Source organism: Maylandia zebra, linkage group LG3 (assembly GCF_041146795.1).
Source record: "Maylandia zebra isolate NMK-2024a linkage group LG3, Mzebra_GT3a, whole genome shotgun sequence".
NCBI classification, from domain to species: domain Eukaryota; kingdom Metazoa; phylum Chordata; class Actinopteri; order Cichliformes; family Cichlidae; genus Maylandia; species Maylandia zebra.
Window position 1 is genome coordinate 6,619,674 of NC_135169.1, and position 24,702 is coordinate 6,644,375.

The window sequence follows — 24,702 nt, forward strand, 5'->3', positions numbered from 1 at the left end:
AGAGGAGGCTCAAAAGGTAGCGCATTTAACACAAGCAATTTAATCAAGCACCTAAAATCCCAACACGACAATGAATACAAGGAGTTTAGCCAGGCTTCTAAACCAACACAACCCACGCTGCAGCAAACTCTTGCAAGACGAGAGAAAATGTCCAGAGACAATCCACGTGCTGTGAAAATAACACAGGCAATTATTGAGTACATTGCATTGAGTGACCAGCCACTCTCGGAGGTAGAAAATGTTGGATTCCTGCGTCTCCTCCATGTTCTGGAGCCCAGATATGATGTCCCAAGCTGCGACTACATGACTGACACGGAGCTGCCTAAACTACACGAGTCCGTGAAAAAACATATCCACAGCCTACTGCAAGCCTCCTCTGCGTTTAGTTTCACCACGGATATTTGGACAAGCAGTGTTAGCCCCGTGTCGCTGATTAGCCTAACCTCCCAGTGGATAGACGAGTTTCACGCCGCAACGAGCCATTACATGCCAAACAATTCCGCGGTTCGCACACCAGCCAGGCTATAGCGCATGTGTTTGAGGAAATGCTCCAGACATGGGGTATACCTAAAACATCAGTGCATGTTGTGCTTTGTGACAATGCCAAAAACATGATTAAAGCCATGAATGACGCAGGGCTCCCATATGTCGCGCACACGCTCCAACTGGCTGTTCACAAGGGCTTATTAGCACAGAGGAGCATAGCTGATGCTATAGCAGGGGGGCGGAAAATAGTTGGGTATTTTAAACATTCCGCCTTAGCCTACTCCCGCCTCGAGGACATTCAGGGACAGCTCAACCAGCCAATAAAGAGACTGCAGCAGGACGTACAGACGCGCTGGAACAGTACGTATTACATGCTCCAGTCCCTCATTGAGAAAAAGCGAGTGCTGGGGTGTCCGAGCACGAACTCCCTGACTATCTCACCGCTCACCAATGGGCTCTTATGGAGACGACTGTTGCCATCCTCGCCCCCTTTGAGGAACTAACTAAAAAAGTGAGCAGTTACGACGCACTAGCCTCTGATGTCATCCCACCTGTGACTGTGCTAGTGTGACTTCTAAACAGAGAAACAGACGAACAAATTTAAAATTAAATTTTGTTTTTGTTTTTTTTCTTTTGGCCCACTCATGATTATAGAATTGGAGGCTTTTCAGGGACAAACCACCTTTTTAAGGTCCCCCCACAGCATTTCAGTTGTATTCAGGTCAGGACTTTGACTCGGCCACTCCAAAGTCTTCTTTTTGTTTTTGTTAAGGTGGACTTGCTACTGTGTTTTGGATCATTGTCCTACTGCAGAGCCCAAGTGGTCTTCAGCTTGATGTCATGAACTGATGGCCGGACGTTCTCCTTCAGGATGTTTTGGTAGACGGCAGAATTCATGGCTCTGTTTACCACAGCAAGTCTTTCAGGTCCTGAGGCACCAAAACAACCCCAGATCATCACTCTGCCACCACCAAGTTTTACTGTTCATTTTCTGAGATGCTGTTACTTTTACACCAGATGTAATGGGACACACACCTTCCACAAAGTTCAGCTTTAGTCTCGTCAGTCAAGATATTTTGGCAAATGTGAGACGAGCCTTTTTGTTCGTTTTGATCAGCAGTGGTTTTCTCCTTGAACTCTCCCATGGTTGCTCAGTCTCTATCTTATTGTTGAATCATGAACTCTGACCTTCATTGAAACTTGTGACCCTTAGGAGGCTCAGGAGGAGGTCAGTGAGAGCAAAACAGTATTCCAGGAACACTGCAGTATAAGGGACCAGCAGAGGGCGGCTGAGCTGGAGGTTGAGTCGGTGGAGGCAGCACCATCCATCAGGGGGGGCTGATTGACCTTTTGACCTTTACATTTTCATTAATATCTTTAAAACAGAAGCAGCACAAACGACAGTTTTAGCAGCACAAACCAGCACAAACGTAGCACAGTTGATTGACACCCATTTAGTTTGATTTAATTAATGTGGGGGGGCTGGTTGACCTCTGATGACCTCTAGAAATTTTGATTAATATCTTTAAAATGATAGTAGCACAAACGAAAATTTTTGCAGCACAAACCAGCACAAACGTAGCACAAACGTTTGATACCACTTTTGTTGGATTTGAAGAAGGTGGGGGGGCCAACTTCACTCACATCAGCAAAACATCTACAAGCCATCATTGTTCCAGAGTCTCCTCACCTCAGTCTCAAGTGTATATTTATTCTTATTATTCTTATTCTTCCCATTTTTATTGTTGTTCTTTTGCACTGAATGGAACTGGAGCCTCATCGTCTCGTGTCTCTATATACTGAACTGTTGTTATGGCCCTGGGCCAGCTGTGTACTTTTGTTGTGCTGTGTCAAGTCAAGTCAACTTTATTTGTCAATTCTGCCACATGTACAGGACATACAGAGAATAGAAATTGCGTTACTCTCAAACCCTAGTGATTAGAAAAATGCAAATAAAATAATTAAAAAGTAAAAATTTAAATAAATACAATACAATTTTACGTATAACAAAAAAAGCTATGCAATATACAATATACAATATACAATATTCAAGTAAGGAGGCATAGTGGTGCAAAATAGGCAAATAGTGCAAATGGAGATTAAGTAGTATACGGTAAGAGATAGTGTAACAACAGAGTCTTATGAGGTAATGGCAGTCCAATGCTCCACAAAGTGACTGGAGCAGGCCAGTGAGTGCGTCAGAGAGTGAGTGTGTGTGTGTGTGTGACAGAGTTCAGTGAGACCGTGGTGGAGAAGAGGGGAGAGGGGGGCAGAATCGGGAGGGAGTTAAGCTTCCTGACAGCCTGATGGATGAAGCTGTCAGGAAGCTGTCTTTAAGACTCCACAGGTCCTTCCCGATTGGAGAGCTGGCGGCGGCTCATTGGTTCCTGATCATGTGGCTCTTTTCAAAATCCCTCACCAGCAGTTGTGCCGGGGCAGCCACTGACAGCAGCAGTAGACCTGACCCTGGCTTTCAAAACCTGTAACCTTCGTGTTTGAGATTCTCGTGACTCACCGAGCTTTGTATATAGTGTGTACATTAGTTTTCATTGTAAATAGCACTGGAACAGAAGGGGTGAGCTGTAGTGATGTGATGTTCTGTATCGAGGCTTCGAAGCTTGTGTCGAGTAATGGAGGGGGCGTTTCCACGATGCACGTATCGAGGCTTGCTTCATTTATGGGAGGAGCTGAAAATGATGACGTCCGAAGCCTCGCTGCCCGGCTGTACCACGTGACTGGTTCGTGAAGTGGTTCGAACTTTGCCGCGAGATATGACAGCGATATAAACCCCTCAGACTTCATTCAAAATGTGGGTGTTTGATGGAGAGTTGCGGTTAGTGAGAGTTAGAGACCGTTTGGAGGTTTATGAGAGTGAGGAGAGAAAGTCAGGAGAAAATGGAGCCAGCTAAGAAGAGGAGGATGTCCTCCCCTGTGTGGGAACATTTTGATCTTATTCCTCCCAACAAGGTATGTAAATTTCTACAGAAGATGTATTTTCATGATACTGATGGTGCAATAAAACCTATGTTAAGCTGTCTGTACTTTTGTACAAGGTGAAGTGTTTGCTATGTGCCAGGGAGCTGGGATATAACAACAACACCTCATCCATGCTTAGGCACTACAGAGCTTTGCATGAGAATAAGGGGAACACCGATTGTGGAGCAAGACCAGGTGAGCCATCAAATGCAATGATAATATAGGATGCAGTAATGTTACTAAATGATATAACAATATTATACAGCTGTAATAAGTTACGCGTGATATTTATACTTGTGCTTTGTCTTTATTGTCTTTCCTCAGGAGAACAATCTCAAATAGATGAAGACCTGGTTACCATGGTGATTGAGGACTCACAGCCATTTAGCATTGTGGAGGACAAAGGATTTAAAAGATGTGTTAAATCATTAAATCCTAGCTATGTTCTCCCCACTAAAGGTTATAGAAGCAGTGAAATTTAGTTTTTACAGAATAAAATGTGAACAGGCAGGACTGAGGCTCAAAGCCTCAGTGTGTAGCTGTCCATACCTCAACGTTACAAAAGCACAACCACTGTCCACACCCCAACCACACCTCACCTCACAGTAAATGATCATTTCCATTTTAAGCATTTCCAAATGATCATTTCCCATACTGCCAGTATAAATATACACAGTGTACTGCATCACTACAATATACATGTTTTACACACTCCTTTTGTTGTTGACATTTACAGGCTGTGTACAAAAGGCCACACTCTTCAAATTCATGCCAACTATTATTTTTACGTCCAGTAGGTGTCCTGCTAGAGCAAATGAAGCTTCATGAAGCTTTGCACTGGAGTGAACCAATTGGATGAAAAGCTTCAGTGCTTCATGAAGCTTCATCTGCCCATCACTAGTGAGCTGCCTTATTATTTTTTCCTTGTACTGTTTTCTCCTGTTTATTTCAGTGAGGGAGTGTAGCGTTTGTCTTTTGTTTGGTTTTTGTTTCACATAGGGTTTTAGACAACACCTCCTCTCCTGACTTAGCTTGTTTTGTTTGTTATTTTGGCCTTTGTTCACCCAGGAGTTTCATTTTTCAGTGCAGACAAATAACTCTGCAGACTCTGAGGCTGCAGTGACAGTTGATGTGTGGACACATGGAGGTTTGTAATGTCTATTATACTCCCTACAGGAAGTGCCCCACCTATTTTAATGGTTCAGCCCAGATAATGTTAGCTGGGGGAGTTCAGCTCTTAGTTTTATCATCATCACATGTTCTTTATCCGTCTCCACAGCAGCACAAACTAACAGTTTGTAGCCTCAGTATCTGAATTATTTCTCACATGTTATCTCACCATGTAAACCACAGCAGCCACTGGGGACATTTACACACTTCTTCTTACAACCAGCAGATCTTACAAACACAGTTTATTAGAAAACATGTTTTACCTTTGACTGGTACATAAATATGAACATTTCACAGGTTAATGCTGGGAACACGAGACCGAACACCATCACAGACTTTTGATGTGATATTAACAGAAACAGGCTCTTTGTAAAAAAGTTCATCTGGATTTGAACATAGTTTCATACGTCGGGAATATCAGGCTGAAGTTTTCTGTATTTAAGCGTTAACATGTATGAAAGCAGTCTGATGGTTTTTAAAGAAAGTGTCTCGTGTAGAGCTGCAACGATTCATCGAGTGATTCCAATAATTCGATTATAAAATTCTTTGCTTCCATGTTTCACAGACCTCCAATAGAAACGTGTTCATGAGCAGCGTGTGAATAAAAGTCTGAGCACATTAAGCCCACACAGCCTCCAGTGTTAAACACAAACACTGATAACAGCAGCAGTGATGATGATGTCACAGTTTAACGTGGAGGCGGAGCCTGTTTACACACTAAAATAATGGATAGCTGCAGGCCTGGTCTCGTGTGTGAGAAGCTGTAAATCAAATATCTTCTACCTGCAAAACTCCTTCAGTTTTATTTCTACAGCAGCAAATGACAACAACAGTCACCTGCAGGAGTTTCTACTGTAAAGTAAAGACTCGACAACAACAGAGAAACTCCACCAATCAGACCACCCCCCTATGAGAACGGTGACGGTGGATCATCCTCGTGTTCTTACAGCGTGGTTACAGCGTGGCTATGAAATCTCCACCATGTTAAAGAGTTTTTGGACACTCGATGGGAAACTGCCCGCTCAGGCCCAGCAGTTTGCTTCAATGACCTGGAGAAGAAGCAGGAAATCCTCCAAGGTTTCCAACATGTTTCAGTCCTGCAAATGTGCAATACTACCTGCTGCATTATGAGCTTCAGTGATGAGCACAGCAGTGGACTCAGTGAGTGTTTCCATCACATCCAGGCCCAGAAGACTTGGAGGAAATGAAGATTTTGTTCTTCCACTTATTTCCTGTCATATTCTGCACTTCTTACTTCTTTCAGCTGCCCATGAAATAATGAAACTTTCTGCAAGAAAGACAATAAAGATCAGTTTGATGGTCAACATGAAGTTTGTTTTTGTTTGACAGCATCAGCTGTTGCATCAAGTAAGGAGTCAAAGGCAGCAAAGAGCTGTTTGTGTTTGTGGATCACTGCGGCTTTATTCACGTGTCCTCTCTACAGAAGCTCACTGGCTGCTGGGAGGACCCGGACATTTCCCTCTGGGTTGTTCGGCTCTGTTGGAACTTTGAGGAAGAATAAATGTGATAAAAGCTGGTCTCTAATAACTCTCTCTGTCATGTTCAGTATATGTGTGCGTGCTGTGATTGGTGTTTTCCCTGTGAGTGTTTGATGTGACACCTGGAGCTTTAGCTCACCTTGAAAACACAGGTTATGTTTGTGGTAGCGTGTGTGTGCGTGTCGTTCTGTGTGTGAACACGACAGCTCGAATAGTTGTGAATGAACTCTGATCAAACTTTGTAGGGGTGTAGAGCGGGCTCATGTTAAACATCTGTTCACATCTGGCTCACATCCACCCAAGTCTTCAAGGTCGACTTCATGATTTATTGATGGAAACTGAGAAAAGCCTCAAACTTAGAAAGCAGGATTGGAACAAGTGTGCTGTGGATCATCAACATGTAGAAAGGAGCACATGAAGATATCAGCTCACATCTGACCTCTGACCTCACTTCAAGGTCAACAGATGGATCTGAAGGTCAAAGTGATAATAATGCTCTTTAGAGCCATTTTGGAGCTCTGAGCTCTTTTTCAAGGTCAAATGAGGTCAAACTTCCATCAAATGTCTCGTGTTTCAAACTCTGTTTATAATTCTACTGTCTGTGTTTCTAATGGAACATTTACTTTATTAAACAATGAGATAGTGACATGTTCTACATCCACATCAATCACAACCATAGGAAATGTCACATAGATGTGCTTGTGTTGTGTCCATGATGATGTTAACAAACTGTGACAGAGCCTCAGACGTGATGAAGACGCTGAATCAGCAGAAAGAGCAGAGCAGGAAGCAGCAGCATCCACACAGGTGTGTCTCAGGTGAGTCCTGCTCCCACACTAAACACATCCACATCATATTAGCATGTGCTAACATGTGCTTCTGCTTTATTTCAGTCTGACATGTTTCCAGTCAACATGTCTGCTGTGTGTCTCTCAGCACTTGCACTAAATCTTCCCGTGTGTCTGTGATACTGCGTGATGCTGACAGACTGTAACGTCAGTGAGTCTGTGAGCATCTCTGTCACCTACAGCTTCCCTGTGGAGCTCATTTCAAATGCTCAGGTTTACACTCAGGAACAGGAAATGCTGCGTCTGCAGTTTGTCTCCTTCAAACTAAAGCGTCTCAGACACGAGCAGCACGTGAGCACAAAGATGTTTGTGGTCACGTGGTGGGCACGAGGAGCTCTCAGTGAGTTTGGAGCTGAAACATCTTTGACTCCCAGAGTGTGAAAGTGAAACAAGCAAACGTGGATATTTAGGAGCCTCAGACGGTGTGATGATGATCATGAACCCAGGAAACAAAGAGAGAAAAGAACAGATTGGAGATCAGAGCTGAACACACACTTTTTTAAAAGCATGCAGGAGCCGTGAGGACGAGCACGGATTCATTCATTCATATCTGCACTGTGATCTGAACTCTCTCTCTTTCTAATCTCATGTCTGAAGGTGAGAAGGACACGCCTCCCTGACAGAAAAGCTTCTTTTTGTTTCTTCTTTTTATTTGAGATGTTTTTGGGACGACAGCTGAACGACTGCAGGTAAGTTGTGTTAGCGCTACTTTAGCATCTAGCTAGCCCTGCTGAAGAGCAGCGAGCATAAAGGGAGGAACGTTTTTGAAGTGTCAGCTAATTTCAAATGCAGCGTTTCTATCAGCTCAACAAACATCAGCAAACACACAAACTGTTTGTGTGCAGTTTGTCTCACAGTGTGTTGCAGCCAAAGGTCCAGCTGCTGTATTTCACAGGGAGAGAAAGAAAGAAAAGAAAAGCTGCTGTAGGAGAGGAACCCAAGCTTTGGCATCGCTCTGAAAACTATCGCTGATCCTTTTACTCGCTGGCTTTCAAATCAAAGCTGGAATGAAATTTGTGGCGTTTGCAGGATCGAATCAATCAGACAGGATCAGGAGAGAAGACAGCAGAGCAGCTGATTTTACACCTGAAGATACAACTGTAATGTTAGAAACATGAAGATATTACACACACAATACAGACTGCAGCTCAGACAGCTGCTGGACAGATGTGTGTGTGTGTGTGTGTGTGTGTGTGTGTGTGTGTGTGTGTGTCTCTACAGGGAGGCTCGCACATCTAATCTGCTCACCATCACTCAACTCACTTCAACAACATGCTGACTCAGTCATTTCTGCACGTTTCCTCATGTTACAGCCCTGACTTCAGTTCAGCTGAGGAGGAGATGAGGGAGGAGAGAGCAGTGGTGGAGGAGGCAGATAAGGAAGAAGAGGAGGAGAAGATCCAAAGAGGAGGCAGGGGGAGAGGCTCAGGAACAGTTAGATCAGAGACTTTGAGCCATCATGGACTCCCACTCCTTCCATCCAGCCCTGTGTGGATCAGCAGCTCCAAAATGTCTGCTCACTCATGTTCTTCCTGTCTGTGCTCTTCTTTCATTTCACTCATTATATATGAGCTGCTCCTAAATCACACTGGATATGGATTTTCTGTCCATCCACACTAATTCTCTTCATCCTCACCTGATTGTTTGGATGCTCTTTGACAGCACATTGAAAATCCTCACAGTGACTTCTATTGCCACACTGACTGGACACATACAAAGTTGAAGGCTTCATGTGTTTGGCACAAATAATACTTTGGTAGGTCTGAGTTGTGTTTTGAACCATCTCTCAGGACCAAAGTCTTTTTGCTTCCTTCAAAAAGAGCTGAAGGCTTTTTACCTCACAGTTTGTCCTTTGATATTATTGGATGATGGACTGTGGGAAACACAAATGTGCACTTCTTAATGGCTCATATGTGCTGTGAAAGAGCTCTTTGTGATCTTGAAGCTTTTCAATAGTTTTTCTTTGGCTGTTTGTAAAGTTTTCTGTGTGAACTCTCAGGAATCTGGAGCAGTCTAATAGAAGTCTACTGGGGTACAGAGGGAGGAGCTTCTGTCAGACTCTTTCTGATGAGGAACTGAAGCCGCTCTCATGGTCTCATCAAATCATCAGACTCTGCTGAGAACAACAGTCATGTGACCTCTCAGAACAAACAGCCTGTTAGTTTCCTGCTGCCTCCATCACTCACTTTCATTCACTCTCAATCACACCAACATGTTAAAGCAGCGCTATAGCTCACCTGGCTGAGCAGGTGGGCTGAAGGCGGGGCTTACTACAGGTGCCTGTGTGTCCCTCACTCTCTCCCCACTTTCCTGTCTACTCTCTGCACCTATATAATAAAGGCAAACATGCCTCCAATAGAAACCTTTGCAAACACAAAGTCCCACAGCAGCCCCGTGTTCTCCGGCTAAAATGAGAGTTTTTGTCAGTGGAGTCTGGTGGCTTTAACCACACAAACATTACAGCTGCGCTCAAATATCACAAAGAGCTGTGACAGCAGAGAAACACATGACCATCCTCCAAATATCATCTAGAAATAGAAATGTGTCCACTGTGGGACGTGTGAGGCTGACATTAATATGTCTTAAAGTGGGAGATGAAGAAATGACTCCAGGGCCCAAATCATGGAGACAAACATCAATCCACACTTCACTTTGTTTCCTGTCTCTAAAGTGGGAATATTTCAGTGTGATGAACAAACGGCCTCCAACAAATGAAGCTGATTTCCTTTTCCTGTCTTTTCTCCAGCGGCCTCAGCTTCTTCCTCTTTCCCCTGTCTTCTTCTGCAGACGCTCCTCTGTAGCTTCAAGCTGTTTCTCTTTACAAGGAGAGCTACAAACCTTTGCATCCAGCCACAAACACCCCATGGGCTCCTCTGGATCATCACACTCAGCATTTTCACAATAAAAGCCTCGTATTTATGGCTGCTCCACCCTGACATGTGACAACATCCAAATGACTGGATCAAAGTGTTTGAATGATCTCAGCAGCTTTAAAACTATTGATATTTATACATTTACACTGATTTGGACTAAACTAACAAAACTATTGATTTGATCCAAACTCACATCATGCCAGAGGCTTTTATTTTGAAGGTAGGATCATTTTAATGGTCTTCTTAGTTCATTTAAACACACAGTTGCTCCGCCTGACATTTTTGGCTTTTAGATCAAAACATCAAAGAATTTATTTTATTTGAATGAACTGAAAATAGATTCAAACTAAAAGCTTTTAGAGAATAAACTCCTGCATGACCTCTGACCTTTGACCTGTGTCTACAGCACTGACCTCTGACTTTCAGCTCCACTTGTTTCTTCAGCAGGATGTTTCCCTCCCTGCTGTAGACGGTGCAGGTGTAGGTCCTGGTGTCCCAGTCTGTGGGCTGTTTCAGGGTCAGACTGAGGTCTCCAGTTTTCAGCAGGTCTTCATTCATCTTCGTTCGGTCTCTGTAATCCTGGTGCTGTTTGTGAGGCTGGTCAGGGTCGTTCTCATACACGTGGACCTTTGTGTATGAACTGATCTTCCACTCCACTTTAGCGTCTTCAGGCAGGTGAAGTGTGGTGTTGAAGGGCAGCTGGACAGACTCCACCCCTGAATCCACCTCCACCTGGGGGACTGAGAGGACAACAAAGCACAACATGAGCTTGGATGGAGACATTTGTGTTGACTCTAACAGGCTGAATGCTGCTGCTTCACTGGGAGCTCACTGTTAGATAGAAAGTGGTCAGTGTGAAGAGGAGACGCAGCAGAAAGATGAAGACTGACAGGAAGAAAGCAGTGAACAGACTGTTGGAGCTGCTGTTAGTGGGACAGGACTTTATTCAGTCTCTGAGGACCAGATTTGACTTGATGAAGCAGAGAAACACAGTCTGAGTGTTTCTGTCACACTCACTTCATCACACAGCTCAGTTTGACAACATGTGGAAGAATTTGATAGAAGCCTTCCTTTAGTAAAAGCACCAAGAAAACACCATGAAAACACCTCACTACACACAAAACTGCAGTACTGGCAAATTGTACATAAAGTATGAAAAGTCAAAGTACTTATTGTGCAGAAAAATGTTCCCATCAGTGTCTGTGGATCAATATTACTGCTGCACATGTTTAAGGCTGAGCTCATTTCAAATCCTTTCTATTGTGTTGAATCTGCAGTAATGCATCATATTCTATAAAATCATATGTTTGTAGTGGCTGTCCTGTGAGGACCACGTCTCTCTAAACAAACAGCTGTTAATGAGCTCACAAACACAGGCCTACAGCTGGATTTGAAAAAGTCCATTCAATAGAAAATCAACAGTCACAGCTGGATTCAAAGGCTTGAGCTCTGTGTGACATGGTTACCTGTCAGCATCTACAGGGGGATTCAAATATGAAGGAAACATGAAGGTGGTGCATTAGAAAAACTGCTGCTTTCAAGTGCAGAGCAACAAACTGTTTGAACTGATCCAACTTTATTCACACAGACAAAGATTTGTGCGTCAGCTGCTGTTTGCTGCTATAGATATAATCCAGCTGATGTGGAGAACTACATGTGACACTGTGATGCAGCCATGAATCTGACTGATTTCTTTCCATTTTCAAAGGTTGATGCATCAGTTAAAGTCCTTAAAAAGCTCAGAAATAAAGAGAAAGGTTGGTTACAGCAAAGAGAGGCACTGGCAGCATTTAAGACACTAAACTGTGTTGGTCTGCAGGACTTTCTGTTTTTCTGCTTTAATGCTTTTTAAACATTAATTTTTTATGAGTATTAATGATGATTGAAGCTGTCAGCTGTCTGTCAAAGTGGACAAAGGGACGCACACTTTTTTTAAAACAGTAAAAAAGCTCCTTCATGAGGAGCAGAGAGATTCAAGAAGAGAAATCTTCACTTTAGAGCTTCTCATTGTCAAGGCTCGAGGGATGAGCCATGTGAAATTTAATGAGGACCCAAGATGCAGGCAGCTGAAGCTCTAACTGGAGACCCAGGGAAACATAGAAACACGCAGGGAATTAATGCAGACGAACCGGCAACAGGCAGGAGAACACGGGGCTTAAATACAAAGAGCAGTAATCAAGGGATGGGAGACAGGAGGGGAACACACCTGGGAGAAATCAGAGCTGACGAGACACGGGAAACGTAAACTGAACACACTCACATGAGACAAGGACCTTCAGAAAAAAACAGGAAACAGACATAGAGGACCAGACAAGACACTGAACTTAACAGACAGACTCACGAGCAGACACAGTGACACCATGAACAGACAGAGGGAACACAGGCAGGCATAAAACAAAACCCCAATACATAGCAAACCTAAACAAAAGACATAACAGAATAAACAAGAACATAGAAGAAACGCAAAAGACTGAGTCGTTTTGAAGCTGCAGCAGAGGTGTTTAACCAGAACAGAAAACCGTGTTTGAGGAGGACTCTGAAGGACACAGCAGTGTGTAGAGCAGCAGCTACAACCAGCAGAGAGTGCAGCACCAGATATAGGCTGTATCCCAATCCAGGGTCTGCAGCCTTAAAGTACGCAGCCTTAACGATCCACAAGGGCCGCGTACTCAAAGACCGCTAAGGCCGGAAGTGAGGGGCTTGTGAAATGGGACGGTCTAGCCTCCGTCGCGCTGCCCAGGGTGGAAACGTTTCATACAGCGTTATTTGACAGAAATGAAGGAGAAAATCTTTTGTTCATTTGTTTGTTTGTTTCTACATGAACTTTGATTTGATGAGTATCTGAGGCTGAGACCACGGGACTGTGAAACATGATTGTTGGGCTTCATTTCTGTGCTGAACAGTCATTTTAAGATTAGCTAGTAAATAACAGTTAGCTAATGTTGTTCATGAGACTAAAGTCATATCACTTTGGTAATGTAAATATAATATGGCCAATATTAAAGTTATTATTTCAATCATCATTAGTTATTACAGCAGTGAATGAAGTCTGTTTCAAACACTGAGCTGCAGTAAAGATTCAAGCTGCATTTATTTATATTTCCTGTCACCTTAAATCTTCACTCAAAGACAGGTTCCTTTGACACTGTATATGTATTATGTATAATAGACAAATATTGTTCTTTTAATATGTTGGCATTACTAAATTTGTCTCAGTGCTTACTTTTAATATCCATAAAATCATCACATTGATGAAGGTCGACTATTGAACGGCGTATATTTGAAAGGCTTTAAAACCAAGTTAGTACAAACATCGCTAATGTCACATAACTTTGCCGACATGTGGCGAACAGTAATGTTTAAATGTTCTTCATTATTAAACATAATATTCAGTACTTACTTTTAAAAGTTTACTCTTCGGGTGCCCTTCGTCTGCCTTTTTTTTCCGGCAAAATCATCCACGCCACCGCCGCGCTATGCATTCTGGGATATGTTGGGCCACGAAGTCTACACCGCCACATCCTTAAAATTCAGGAAAATGAAGGACGCATTTGAGGGCCGCATTTCGAGCAGCCTTTGAATTGGGACAGCCTTTGTCGCGTTGCTGTGATGTAATCGGCCTTAAAATGAGGCCTTTAAGGCTGCAGACCCTGAATTTGGATACAGCCATAGAGCCTACAGACTCAGCTGTTCACCAGCTAACACCTGTGACTCCACCCAGATGGAGCTTTAGCACCACACCTGCAGAAGCTGCCTGTTCACACCGAGGAATCAGAGCATTTCAAGGTCAGGACCACCTCAAGAACCAGACTGTGATTTATCCCCACTCAGCACCTCACCCACCACACAGCATACAGGAACAGTCTTCCAGTCATCCTGAAGTTTAACTGAGTAAAGTCTGGGACTGTTTGAAGGAGTGTTTTGGCTCTCCAGAGATCATTTAGTGATCTCTCTCTATGACCTCCTCTCCTCTCTCCTTCCTGTGCTCCTCATTTCTCCTCCACATCCTCTCTTTTCTTCCACCCACTGCTTTCCCACCTGTCTGAACACCTGTGTTGTAAACTGACCAAAGATGAACCCGAGTCTGACCTTTAACCTTTGACCTCACCAACTGAAGAGAACTTTTCTTCTTCTTCAGTTGAATAGAAGAATCAAACAGTGATGTCACAATAATCCATCAGTCTGTTTTGGCCCTGCTCTCTTAAACTTACTGCACTACACTCTTTATGGAAACACATCATTTCCTGTGTGAATTTCAAATTAAAAGCACTCTAACATGTCAGTGGACACAAACGCTTCCTTTCTGAGGGTCTGCATGGGTCACAAAGAGCTCTTTGTGATCCTGAAGCTTTTCAATAGTTTTTCTTTGGCTGTTTGTAAAGTTTTCTGTGTGAACTCTCAGGAATCTGGAGCAGTCTAATAGAAGTCTACTGGGGTATAGAGGGAGGAGCTTCTGTCAGACTCTTTCTGATGAGGAACTGAAGCCGCTCTCATGGTCTCATCAAATCATCAGACTCTGCTGAGAACAACAGTCATGTGACCTCTCAGAACAAACAGCCTGTTAGTTTCCTGCTGCCTCCATCACTCACTTTCATTCACTCTCAATCACACCAACATGTTAAAGCAGCGCTATAGCTCACCTGGCTGAGCAGGTGGGCTGAAGGCGGGGCTTACTACAGGTGCCTGTGTGTCCCTCACTCTCTCCCCACTTTCCTGTCTACTCTCTGCACCTATATAATAAAGGCAAACATGCCTCCAATAGAAACCTTTGCAAACACAAAGTCCCACAGCAGCCCCGTGTTCTCCGGCTAAAATGAGAGTTTTTGTCAGTGGAGTCTGGTGGCTTTAACCACACAAACATTACAGCTGCGCTCAAATATCACAAAGAGCTGTGACAGCAGAGAAACACATGACCATCCTCCAAATATCATCTAGAAATAGAAATGTGTCCACTGTGGGACGTGTGAGGCTGACATTAATATGTCTTAAAGTGGGAGATGAAGAAATGACTCCAGGGCCCAAATCATGGAGACAAACATCAATCCACACTTCACTTTGTTTCCTGTCTCTAAAGTGGGAATATTTCAGTGTGATGAACAAACGGCCTCCAACAAATGAAGCTGATTTCCTTTTCCTGTCTTTTCTCCAGCGGCCTCAGCTTCTTCCTCTTTCCCCTGTCTTCTTCTGCAGACGCTCCTCTGTAGCTTCAAGCTGTTTCTCTTTACAAGGAGAGCTACAAACCTTTGCATCCAGCCACAAACACCCCATGGGCTCCTCTGGATCATCACACTCAGCATTTTCACAATAAAAGCCTCGTATTTATGGCTGCTCCACCCTGACATGTGACAACATCCAAATGACTGGATCAAAGTGTTTGAATGATCTCAGCAGCTTTAAAACTATTGATATTTATACATTTACACTGATTTGGACTAAACTAACAAAACTATTGATTTGATCCAAACTCACATCATGCCAGAGGCTTTTATTTTGAAGTTAGGATCATTTTAATGGTCTTCTTAGTTCATTTAAACACACAGTTGCTCCGCCTGACATTTTTGGCTTTTAGATCAAAACATCAAAGAATTTATTTTATTTGAATGAACTGAAAATAGATTCAAACTAAAAGCTTTTAGAGAATAAACTCCTGCATGACCTCTGACCTTTGACCTGTGTCTACAGCACTGACCTCTGACTTTCAGCTCCACCTTTCTCTTCAGCAGGATGTTTCCCTCCCTGCTGTAGACGGTGCAGGTGTAGGTGTAGTTGTCTCCATCTGTGGGGTGTTTCAGGGTCAGACTGAGGTCTCCAGTTTTCAGCAGGTCTTCATTCATCTTCGTTCGGTCTCTGTAAACCTGGTCCTGTTCTTCAGGCTGGTCAGAGCCGTTCTTATACACGTGGACCTTATCATCATCACTGTCCATCCACTCCACTTTAGCGTCTTCAGGCAGGTGAAGTGTGGTGTTGAAGGGCAGCTGGACAGACTCCACCCCTGAATCCACCTCCACCTGGGGGACTGAGAGGACAACAAAGCACAACATGAGCTTGGATGGAGACATTTGTGTTGACTCTAACAGGCTGAATGCTGCTGCTTCACTGGGAGCTCACTGTTAGATAGAAAGTGGTCAGTGTGAAGAGGAGACGCAGCTCCTGCTCCTCAGGAATTCTGGGATTTGGATGAAACACAGCTAAACTGACCTAAAGCTATCAAGGAGGTCAAGGGGGAGGAGCCACAATACAAGCTGCATCCAGCCAGTGGGTGCACTGTTGACCTTTGACCTGAATCTACAGCACTGACCTTTGACTTTCAGCACCACTTCCTTCTTGATCAGGATCTTCTTCCTGTTGTTGTAGGCGGTGCAGGTGTAGGTGGAGTTGTCCCAGTCTGTGGGGTATTTCAGGGTCAGACTCAGATCTCCAGTTTTCAGCAGGTTTCTCCTCAGCTCTGTTCGGCCTCTGTAACTCTGGTCCTGGTCTTCAGGCCAGTCAGAGCCGTTCTGATACACGTGGACCTTCTTGGAGCTTTTGACCATCCACTCCACCTTTGTGTCTCTGGGCAGGTGAATTGTAGTTTTGCAGGGCAGCTGGATAGACTTCACCTCTGTAACCACCTCCACCTGGGGGACTGAGATGCAGAGGAGGAGGAAAAGTTTGTGCAAGAGAAGCAGGACGAGGAGAAAGAACTGTGGTAGAGCTTTTACTTATTAATGAAATCACAATCTTAGAGAAAATAAATGGAAAAATAAAAAGCATGGGCACTGATTTATGCACAGCTTCATTCTTTTGTTTTTCAACCAGTTTGGTGGACTCACAGAATGGTTAAAATTATAATTGTGAGAAACAGCCACTGAAAAGTGCTCGGGGACATGGCATTAGCCAAAGTTTGGTGAGATGGGAGTTTGCTCATTATTTGTAAAAATGCAGAACAAAAGAAAAAAGCTCTGAAACTACGAGTATTGTGCAAAAGAGAAGTACTGGAAAGGAAGACTGTTGGAGAGAAAAGTGGAGCAGGAGGAGGGATTTCTGGGATTCCTGTGGAGAAAATCTGAAGTGAAGAAAGTAATTAGAGGAGGAGACGTTACAGGCTCAAGTTGACTGCAGGCTTTCAGCAATGAAGAGAAGGTGCACAGGACATTAGTTTTACTGGAATTTAAAGATGAAGTGCTCCCTGATAAAGTTATGATAGGCTATATGGAGCCTCGCTACGTGCTTCCAACCGGCATTTAATGAGGGGGATGTGAGATGAAAACCAGCACAGAGAGACTTTAAAATGGTTGTCATGGTGATTCTACTGTAGATACACTAACGCTTACTCATAGATCATTGGGGAGGAAGGATAGTTTGTTGTGGGGACTTTAACTCACATAGCAGTTTATGGGGAATCAGGATGACAGTAATGGGATTATTAGCAGGAATAACTGAGGATAGGGAGTTTAAATACTGGTACACAGGTGGATTTTATGAGGGGATAAGGTATCAGCAGCTGATTTTACATTGGTTTCTCAGTCTCTGGCTGGAATTTGCTGGTATTTACATTTTAAAAACATTTTATATTCTTACATTTTTGAAAGAAACGGGTATTTCAACAAGAATCTAATGGTGGTACGGTAGAGTCTGATCCTTACTCCAGTCTACAAGGTGGCAGCAGTGCACCTAGAAGCTGTTTGCCAACCGGCATAAAAAGAAGCAGCAGCAGCCTCACAGTGCCTTTCCAAAAGGTTCAATACGTTGTGTCAGTAGAAATTACTTCTTCTATGGTCCATGGTCTGTGAGCCAGTGTTTACATTTTGGGTGGTGGGTTCATTTATATTCTAAGGTTTAGTGTCTATTTCCTAGTTCTAGTTCAGCTGTGACCACTACTCTGGGAGTGGTCACAGCTGCTGTGAGCGAGTGGCTGTGATTGGACTGGGATAATCGAGGCAGGTGTATTTGATTTCACTCCTACTGTGGTTCACTCACAGCCCACACTGCAAACACTGCTGTGATTCTGTCTCTGTGCAGGTGTGTCGTATGGTCAGACTGTAAAAGATGACTTCAAATGTTTGGACAGCTTGGACTGTGTGTTTTATTCATTTTTATGATCATTGTTGTAATTAATTATCTTTTAGAATTTTACTGGTTTTCATCTTTTGCCCACAGCTGATGATGATCAGACCAAGAATCTCTGTGTATTACAAACTGTATTACTTATCACTCAAGCCTTCCTGTCCTTTTCACACTACAAAACGTCCACAACCCCTTTCCCAGCTCCACGTAGCCATGGACCCAGGACACTGGCACAGTAGGTTACATACATCTTAACACTTAACCCCTCCCCTGTTGATTTTGTCACAGGTCTAGTCTGAAAACACAGAATATAAAATGGCACTAAAAAAATATTTGAGATGTTTCACATCCAAGAAGCTCTCAAAATTCAACTACACAATAATAAATGTAACAACAGGGTTGAAGTTTCTAGTTAATAGACTTGGACATTACACACAGAGTTTATTAATCACACACTGGGGACATTCACTTGTTACAGCAGCACAAGAGACCAGAAGAAAAGCTGAATTAGAGATGTATTAGAAAAATAAAGAGCAGCAAATCCAGAGAATCAGCCGTACACTGTTTGGTTTTTGTTTTTTTTAGCACGTGCTCATAGGGGTCATGTGATTGTTGGGGTTTTCTGCTGTCTGTATTATTTTAGGGTCTTTGCCTCACAATATGAAGCGACAACCGTTGTTGTGATTTGGTGCTATACAAATAAAACTGAGTTGCTTCCACTGACCTCTGAACTGGAGCTCCACCCTTTTCTTCAGCAGGATTTTTCCCTCCCTGCTGTAGACGGTGCAGGTGTATTTGCCTGCTTCTCCATCTGTGGGGTGTTTCAGGGTCAGACTGAGGTCTCCAGTTTTCAGCAGGTCTTCATTCATCTTCGTTCGGCCTCTGTAAACCTGGTGCTGTTCTTCAGGCTGGTCAGAGCCGTTCTCATACACGTGGACCTTCCCATATATATTCATCCACTCCACTTTAGCGTCTTCAGGCAGGTGAAGTGTGGTGTTGAAGGGCAGCTGGACAGACTCCACCCCTGAATCCACCTCCACCTGGGGGACTGAGAGGACAACAAAGCACAACATGAGCTTGGATGGAGACATTTGTGTTGACTCTAACAGGCTGAATGCTGCTGCTTCACTGGGAGCTCACTGTTAGATAGAAAGTGGTCAGTGTGAAGAGGAGACGCAGCAGAAAGATGAAGACTGACAGGAAGAAAGCAGTGAACAGACTGTTGGAGCTGCTGTTAGTGGGACAGGACTTTATTCAGTCTCTGAGGACCAGATTTGACTTGATGAAGCAGAGAAACACAGTCTGAGTGTTTCTGTCACACTCACTTCATCACACAGCTCAGTTTGACAACATTTGGAAGAATTTGATAGAAGCTTCCTTTAGTAAAAGCACCAAGAAAACACCATGAAAACACCTCACTACACACAAAACTGCAGTACTGGCAAATTGTACATAAAGTATGAAAAGTCAAAGTACTTATTGTGCAGAAAAATGTTCCCATCAGTGTCTGTGGATCAATATTACTGCTGCACATGTTTAAGGCTGAGCTCATTTCAAATCCTTTCTATTGTGTTGAATCTGCAGTAATGCATCATATTCTATAAAATCATATGTTTGTAGTGGCTGTCCTGTGAGGACCACGTCTCTCTAAACAAACAGCTGTTAATGAGCTCACAAACACAGGCCTACAGCTGGATTTGAAAAAGTCCATTCAATAGAAAATCAACAGTCACAGCTGGATTCAAAGGCTTGAGCTCTGTGTGACATGGTTACCTGTCAGCATCTACAGGGGGATTCAAATATGAAGGAAACATGAAGGTGGTGCATTAGAAAAACTGCTGCTTTCAAGCAGAGCAACAAACTGTTTGAACTGATCCAACTTTATTCACACAGACAAAGATTTGTGCATCAGCTGCTGTTTGCTGCTATAGATATAATCCAGCTGATGTGGAGAACTACATGTGACACTGTGATGCAGCCATGAATCTGACTGATTTCTTTCCATTTTCAAAGGTTGATGCATCAGTTAAAGTCCTTAAAAAGCTCAGAAATAAAGAGAAAGGTTGGTTACAGCAAAGAGAGGCACTGGCAGCATTTAAGACACTAAACAAGAGAAACAGATCAGAGAACATCAGACTGAATAAGTGGAATAAAGTGAAACAGAGAACTAACGCTCCCTAAGAATGGAGCTGTCAGAGGTAGAGAGCAGCAAACTGAAAGTCTCTGTTAGCTGCAGAGCTCTGAAACTTCACACAGCTTTGGATGATAACATGGAGAAAGGATGTGGAGATGTTCACACTTCTGCTAGAAATCATCTTCTAGTTATTGTGACTCAGATATGACTGATTATAGATGAGGACCAAAGAAGGTTGTTACTGAGATTTGAGCTGACTTAGCTTAGCCTGTGTTTCAGCCACATGCTAAACAAACACATGTTCAGAAACTAGAAGATGTGACCTTTCAGATGAAGTCTCACACATGAACTTTGCTCCTACAGTTCATCTGCTGAAGCTTTTACATTTGGGAGGAAATCAAATAAAAACCAAAACAGCCACAAACATCAGACATGCTAACACTGTGACATTATTGGATGGAGCCACTGAGACTGAACCACCATCATCCGTCTGACCTCTGACCTTTGACCTGTATCTACAGCACTGACCTCTGACTTTCAGCTCCACTTGTTTCCTCAGCAGGATGTTTCCCTCCCTGCTGTAGGCGGTGCAGGTGTAGGTGGAGTTGTCTCCATCTGTGGGGTGTTTCAGGGTCAGACTGAGGTCTCCAGGTTCCAGTAAGTTTCTCTTCATCTTTGTTCGGTTCTTGTATTTAACGTCCTGTTCTTCAGGCTGGTCAGAGCCGTTCTCATACACGTGGACCTTCCTGTTGTTTGCATCCTTCCACTCCACTTTAGCATCTTTAGGCAGCCAAACTGTGGTTTTTAAGGTCAGCTGGACAGACTCCACCCCTGAATCCACCCCCACCCAGGGGACTGAGAGGACAACAAAGCACAACATGAGCTGTAGTGAAGGTTACTAATGTTCTCCTTATGACCTGTTACAGAGGACTTATTCCTGTGCTTGTCCTGTTAGACCTCAGTGTAGACCACAACAGTTTACTGCAAACACACCAGAGTTATTAAAGGGAATTTACTGCAGTGGTTTGAATCACATCTGATAGATTCCAGTTTGTTTATGTAAATGAGGAGTTTTCTTCACATAGAAAACTTTGGCGTGGACTTCCACAGAAAGGTCACCATTTCTGCTGACATTATACTTGGTTTTCTACAACATAATGTAAAGTTATTATATATTATTCACGTTTCTGTTCAGTTGTATTGGTTGTTTTCATTGTAACTTCTGCTGCCCTCCGCTGGTCTCTCTTGTAAAAGAGATTTTAATCCCAGTGAGACTTTTACGTGCATAAATAAAGTCCACATGCAGCCTCTGTGTCAGATCACTGCAGTGAAGCACACACACTGTTTAGTAAAGTCATGTTGTGGAGCTGTTTCACTGATCAATGACTGAGTCTGAAGGAGGTTTTCTGACTTCTGGAACAAACCTGGAAGTTTCTCTTCAGCTCTCTGTATCAGCTGTTTGTAACTCTCAACTCTTTCAGCTTCTGGAACAAGTTTGTGTGAGCCGCAGTCAAGGAGCCACCAGAGGACACCTGCTGACCATCGGCATTATGGGTAGTGTAGTAGGAGACACTCACCTGACATGAAATAGTGCCGGTAATGAAATAAAAGTCCTCCAGAAACCACAAGAAGAATCAGGAGAACCAGGAGAGCTTTGGCCCAGGATGGAAACCGTTCTGTGGACCAATATCAAAAATAATGTCATGATTTCTGAACTCTGATGTGCTGTTGTAACACTGACCCTTGGTCTTTATCTACATGTCTGACCTTTGACCTGCAGCACTACTTTCTGTCTCAAGATGTCTTTGTCCCTGTAGATGGTGCAGATGTATCCTCCACTGTCTCTCTCTGTGGGGTATTTCAGGGTCAGACTGAGGTCTCCAGTTCTCAGCAGGTCTTTGTTCATCTTTCCACGGCCGCAGTAAAGGTTGTCCAGCTGTTTCGGGTGATCACTATTGTTTGAATGCACTTGGGCCACCATCAGTTCAGGGTCAGAGTGAGTCCACTCCACTGTGGTGTCCTCCGGCAGGTCAGATTTTGTTTTGCAGGGCAGGATCACAGACTCTGACCCTTCCTCCACCTTTACCTCCACCTGCTCGCCTGAGAGGACAGTAAAGCAAAAAAACTAAAATTGCATCTGGAAAGTATTCAGTTGTTCCACATTTTGTTATTCCAACATTCATTCTCACCTCAAATTTCTACACACACAATACCTGGGATTCCCATGATTCATTTACCTCACAATGACAGGGTAATGCTTTACATTATTGCAAATATATTAAAAATAAAAAATTAGAATAACATGTATTCGCAAACTTTGTTGAAGCAACTTTGGCAGCAATTAAAGCCTTGCATCTTTCTCAGTATGATGCTGCAAGCTTGGCACCTATTATTATGCATTTTCTTTATTCTTCTTTGCAGACCCTCTCAAGCACCATCAGGCTGAATGAGGAGTGTCAGTGCAAAGGCATTGTCTAATCTCTCCAGAGATGTTTGATTGTGTTCTTGCCTAGACTCTGGCTGGACCGCTGAAGAACAAAGAGCACAAAGTGGTCCCAAACCACTCCTTTGTTATCTTGTCTCTATGTTTAGGATCATTTTCCTGTTGGAAGATAAACCTTCACCCAGTCCAAGATCCAGGGCACTGGAGGAGGTTGTTATTAACAAGGTCTCTGTATGCGTTGGTGCATTTAGGAAATGTTCTAGTTCTGTCCACTGAGAAATATCCCACAGCATGATGCTGCCACCATCATGTTTCACTGTAGGGAGAGTTTTGACCAGGTGGTGCCTGGTCTTCTTCATACATGACACTTGACATTCAGGCCAAAGAGTTCAATATAGATTTCATCAGAGCAGAGAAATTTTCTTTCTCATGATCTGAGAGTCCTTCAGGGGCTTTTTGGCAAACTCCAGGTAGCCTGTTATGTGCCTTTGACTGAGGAGCAGCTTCAGTCTGGCTGCTGTACCATACAGCCCTGATTGCGGGTGTGCTGCAGTAATGGCTCTCCTACTGGAAGGTTCTCCTCTCTCCACTGAGCAACACTGGAGCTGACTAATGTCTGCAGACTTCAAGGCTTGATTTGTGTTCTGACATGTACTGTCAAATATGGGACCTTATACAGAGAGGTGTGTGTGCCTTTCAAATCATGTCCAATCAACTGCATCTATCACAAGTGGACTCCAATCAAGAAACATCTGACAGATTATCAGAGGGAACAAGATTCAACTGAGCTCAAGTTTTAGTGTCCCAGAAAAGGCTGTAAGGTAAGTTATGGTTTGTACTAAAGAGGAAATGATAATGTTGTTAGTAACTGAGTGATGATTTTACTTCAGTACAGCAGAAGTTTCTCATACCAGAAAATGCAGCACTGAAAGTCACGGATGAGCAGGGTATAGAGGTGGATGAGGATGTCTTTCCTGCACTTGCAGCAGTCAAAGAGGTGTGTTTGTCATCTATACAGCTGAAGGTAAGTAAATATGCTCTGATAGATTTTGAAGGATTTGATTTGTACAGTTACTCTTAAATAAACATTTTTAATTTGTCTAATATCCTGTGGTAACAATCACAAAATGCTGTTTTCATGGCTCAACAGTAAGTTGGATTTATCACATGCATTTCAGACATCTTGGAAACACAATCATCCAAGAAGCTGCGCGACTGCTCACACCTAACACACTATGTGACACTCACACCTTGTGGTATGTAAATTGTATATTACCATAATAAAATACAAGATAACCATCTGTTCTCCTGGGAGAAAGTATACTTTAATCAAAGCGTGCAATTTACTGGCCCTGTGTGCATAAATGGCATCTTTGTTGTGTTGTGTTTTTGATTGTAGATACCTTATATTGTAATATTTTTATTTGTCACCCTCAGATTTGACTGTCCTGAAGCAACATGTGGAAGAGTCCTCCTCTCCAAGTCTAACAGATACATTGTCTGTCTCAACCACCAGCAGTCAGAGCAGTGACACAAGTGATGCCGGACTTCAAACGGTTCAACCTCTATTGGACAGCATACATGAAAGAAATGTAGATACGGTACTTAATTGACTTATACTTGACTCTTTAGTTGCCATTGAGCTATAGTCAAAATCTCTACCATTGGCCAAATTCATATTGTTTCTATCTATAGCCCTATAAGCGTAAAAACTATAATCTCTATCAAAAAAGGAAAGTTTGGAGTCTAACCTTAGAAGTAGAGAGGGTGTCTGGGATCTTTTGCTTTTACTCTTGAATGGTTTCATAAAATATTCACTGGATCTTTCTCTGGGACAGCCAGTCCACTGAAAAAGATGCTTTCTATTTAGTTTTTTACAAATGTCTCTCAAATGAGTAAATGCTTTGTTTGTGTATAATGAACTTACAGGAAAGTCTATTGAAACTATTTCAAGTGTTTCCGTCAGGCAGCAGCTGTCTGAGATGATGGTTGATAAATGTAACAGATAAAAACTTAAGCAGAACAATATCAAAATATAAACATCAGTCCTACAGTTTTATGCCATTAACTCTGCAGTCCCCTCGCTGTTACCTGAACCCCGCTATGATTTGCACTACATATCCTAACAGCAGTTATTAACCTGAGAGTCTCAGTGACATCAGGACCAGCTGGATGAAACATGATGAACCATCTCTGCTCTGTCTGCGTTTCATAGCAGCTCCTCCAG

General features: G+C 43.1%; 2 protein-coding genes and 1 long non-coding RNA gene across 3 annotated transcripts in view; 1 reads left to right on the forward strand and 2 right to left on the reverse strand.

The window, feature by feature from the left end:
• The window catches only part of LOC143414548 (butyrophilin-like protein 2), a 61,243-nt gene extending 42,089 nt beyond the window's left edge, over positions 1-19,154 (reverse strand). Inside the window, exons 1-3 of the mRNA XM_076879197.1 lie at positions 18,623-19,154; positions 16,151-16,477; positions 15,542-15,868 (exon numbers count right to left, since the gene is read on the reverse strand). Coding sequence (XP_076735312.1) covers positions 15,542-15,868; positions 16,151-16,477; positions 18,623-18,989 — 1,021 coding nt within the window. The 5' untranslated portion in view covers positions 18,990-19,154. The remainder of the gene's footprint in view (positions 1-15,541; positions 15,869-16,150; positions 16,478-18,622) is intronic.
• An 839-nt stretch (positions 19,155-19,993) lies between these two features.
• LOC105940503 (uncharacterized) lies at positions 19,994-22,258 on the reverse strand. The gene is made up of 5 exons (XM_024801070.2): positions 22,246-22,258; positions 21,800-22,132; positions 21,610-21,708; positions 20,561-20,887; positions 19,994-20,001 (listed from the first exon to the last, which is right to left on the reverse strand). The coding sequence occupies exons 1-5, from the start codon at positions 22,256-22,258 to the stop codon at positions 19,994-19,996; spliced, it is 780 nt and encodes a 259-aa protein (XP_024656838.2).
• Positions 22,259-23,480: 1,222 nt separating this feature from the next.
• On the forward strand, positions 23,481-24,399 carry LOC112432551 (uncharacterized). The gene is made up of 3 exons (XR_003023099.2): positions 23,481-23,499; positions 23,654-23,731; positions 23,913-24,399. It is a non-coding gene; the product is annotated as an uncharacterized LOC112432551 (long non-coding RNA).
• Positions 24,400-24,702: the final 303 nt, after the last annotated feature.

Excerpts from the sequence above, each read along its gene's own strand:
- LOC105940503 (XM_024801070.2), bottom strand. Across the intron at positions 21,709-21,799 it reads AGTAGTGCTGCAGGTCAAAG|AACGGTTTCCATCCTGGGCC; the intron begins GTCAGACATGTA and ends ATTGGTCCACAG. Across the intron at positions 20,888-21,609 it reads CCGGCACTATTTCATGTCAG|TCCCCTGGGTGGGGGTGGAT; the intron begins GTGAGTGTCTCC and ends TTGTCCTCTCAG.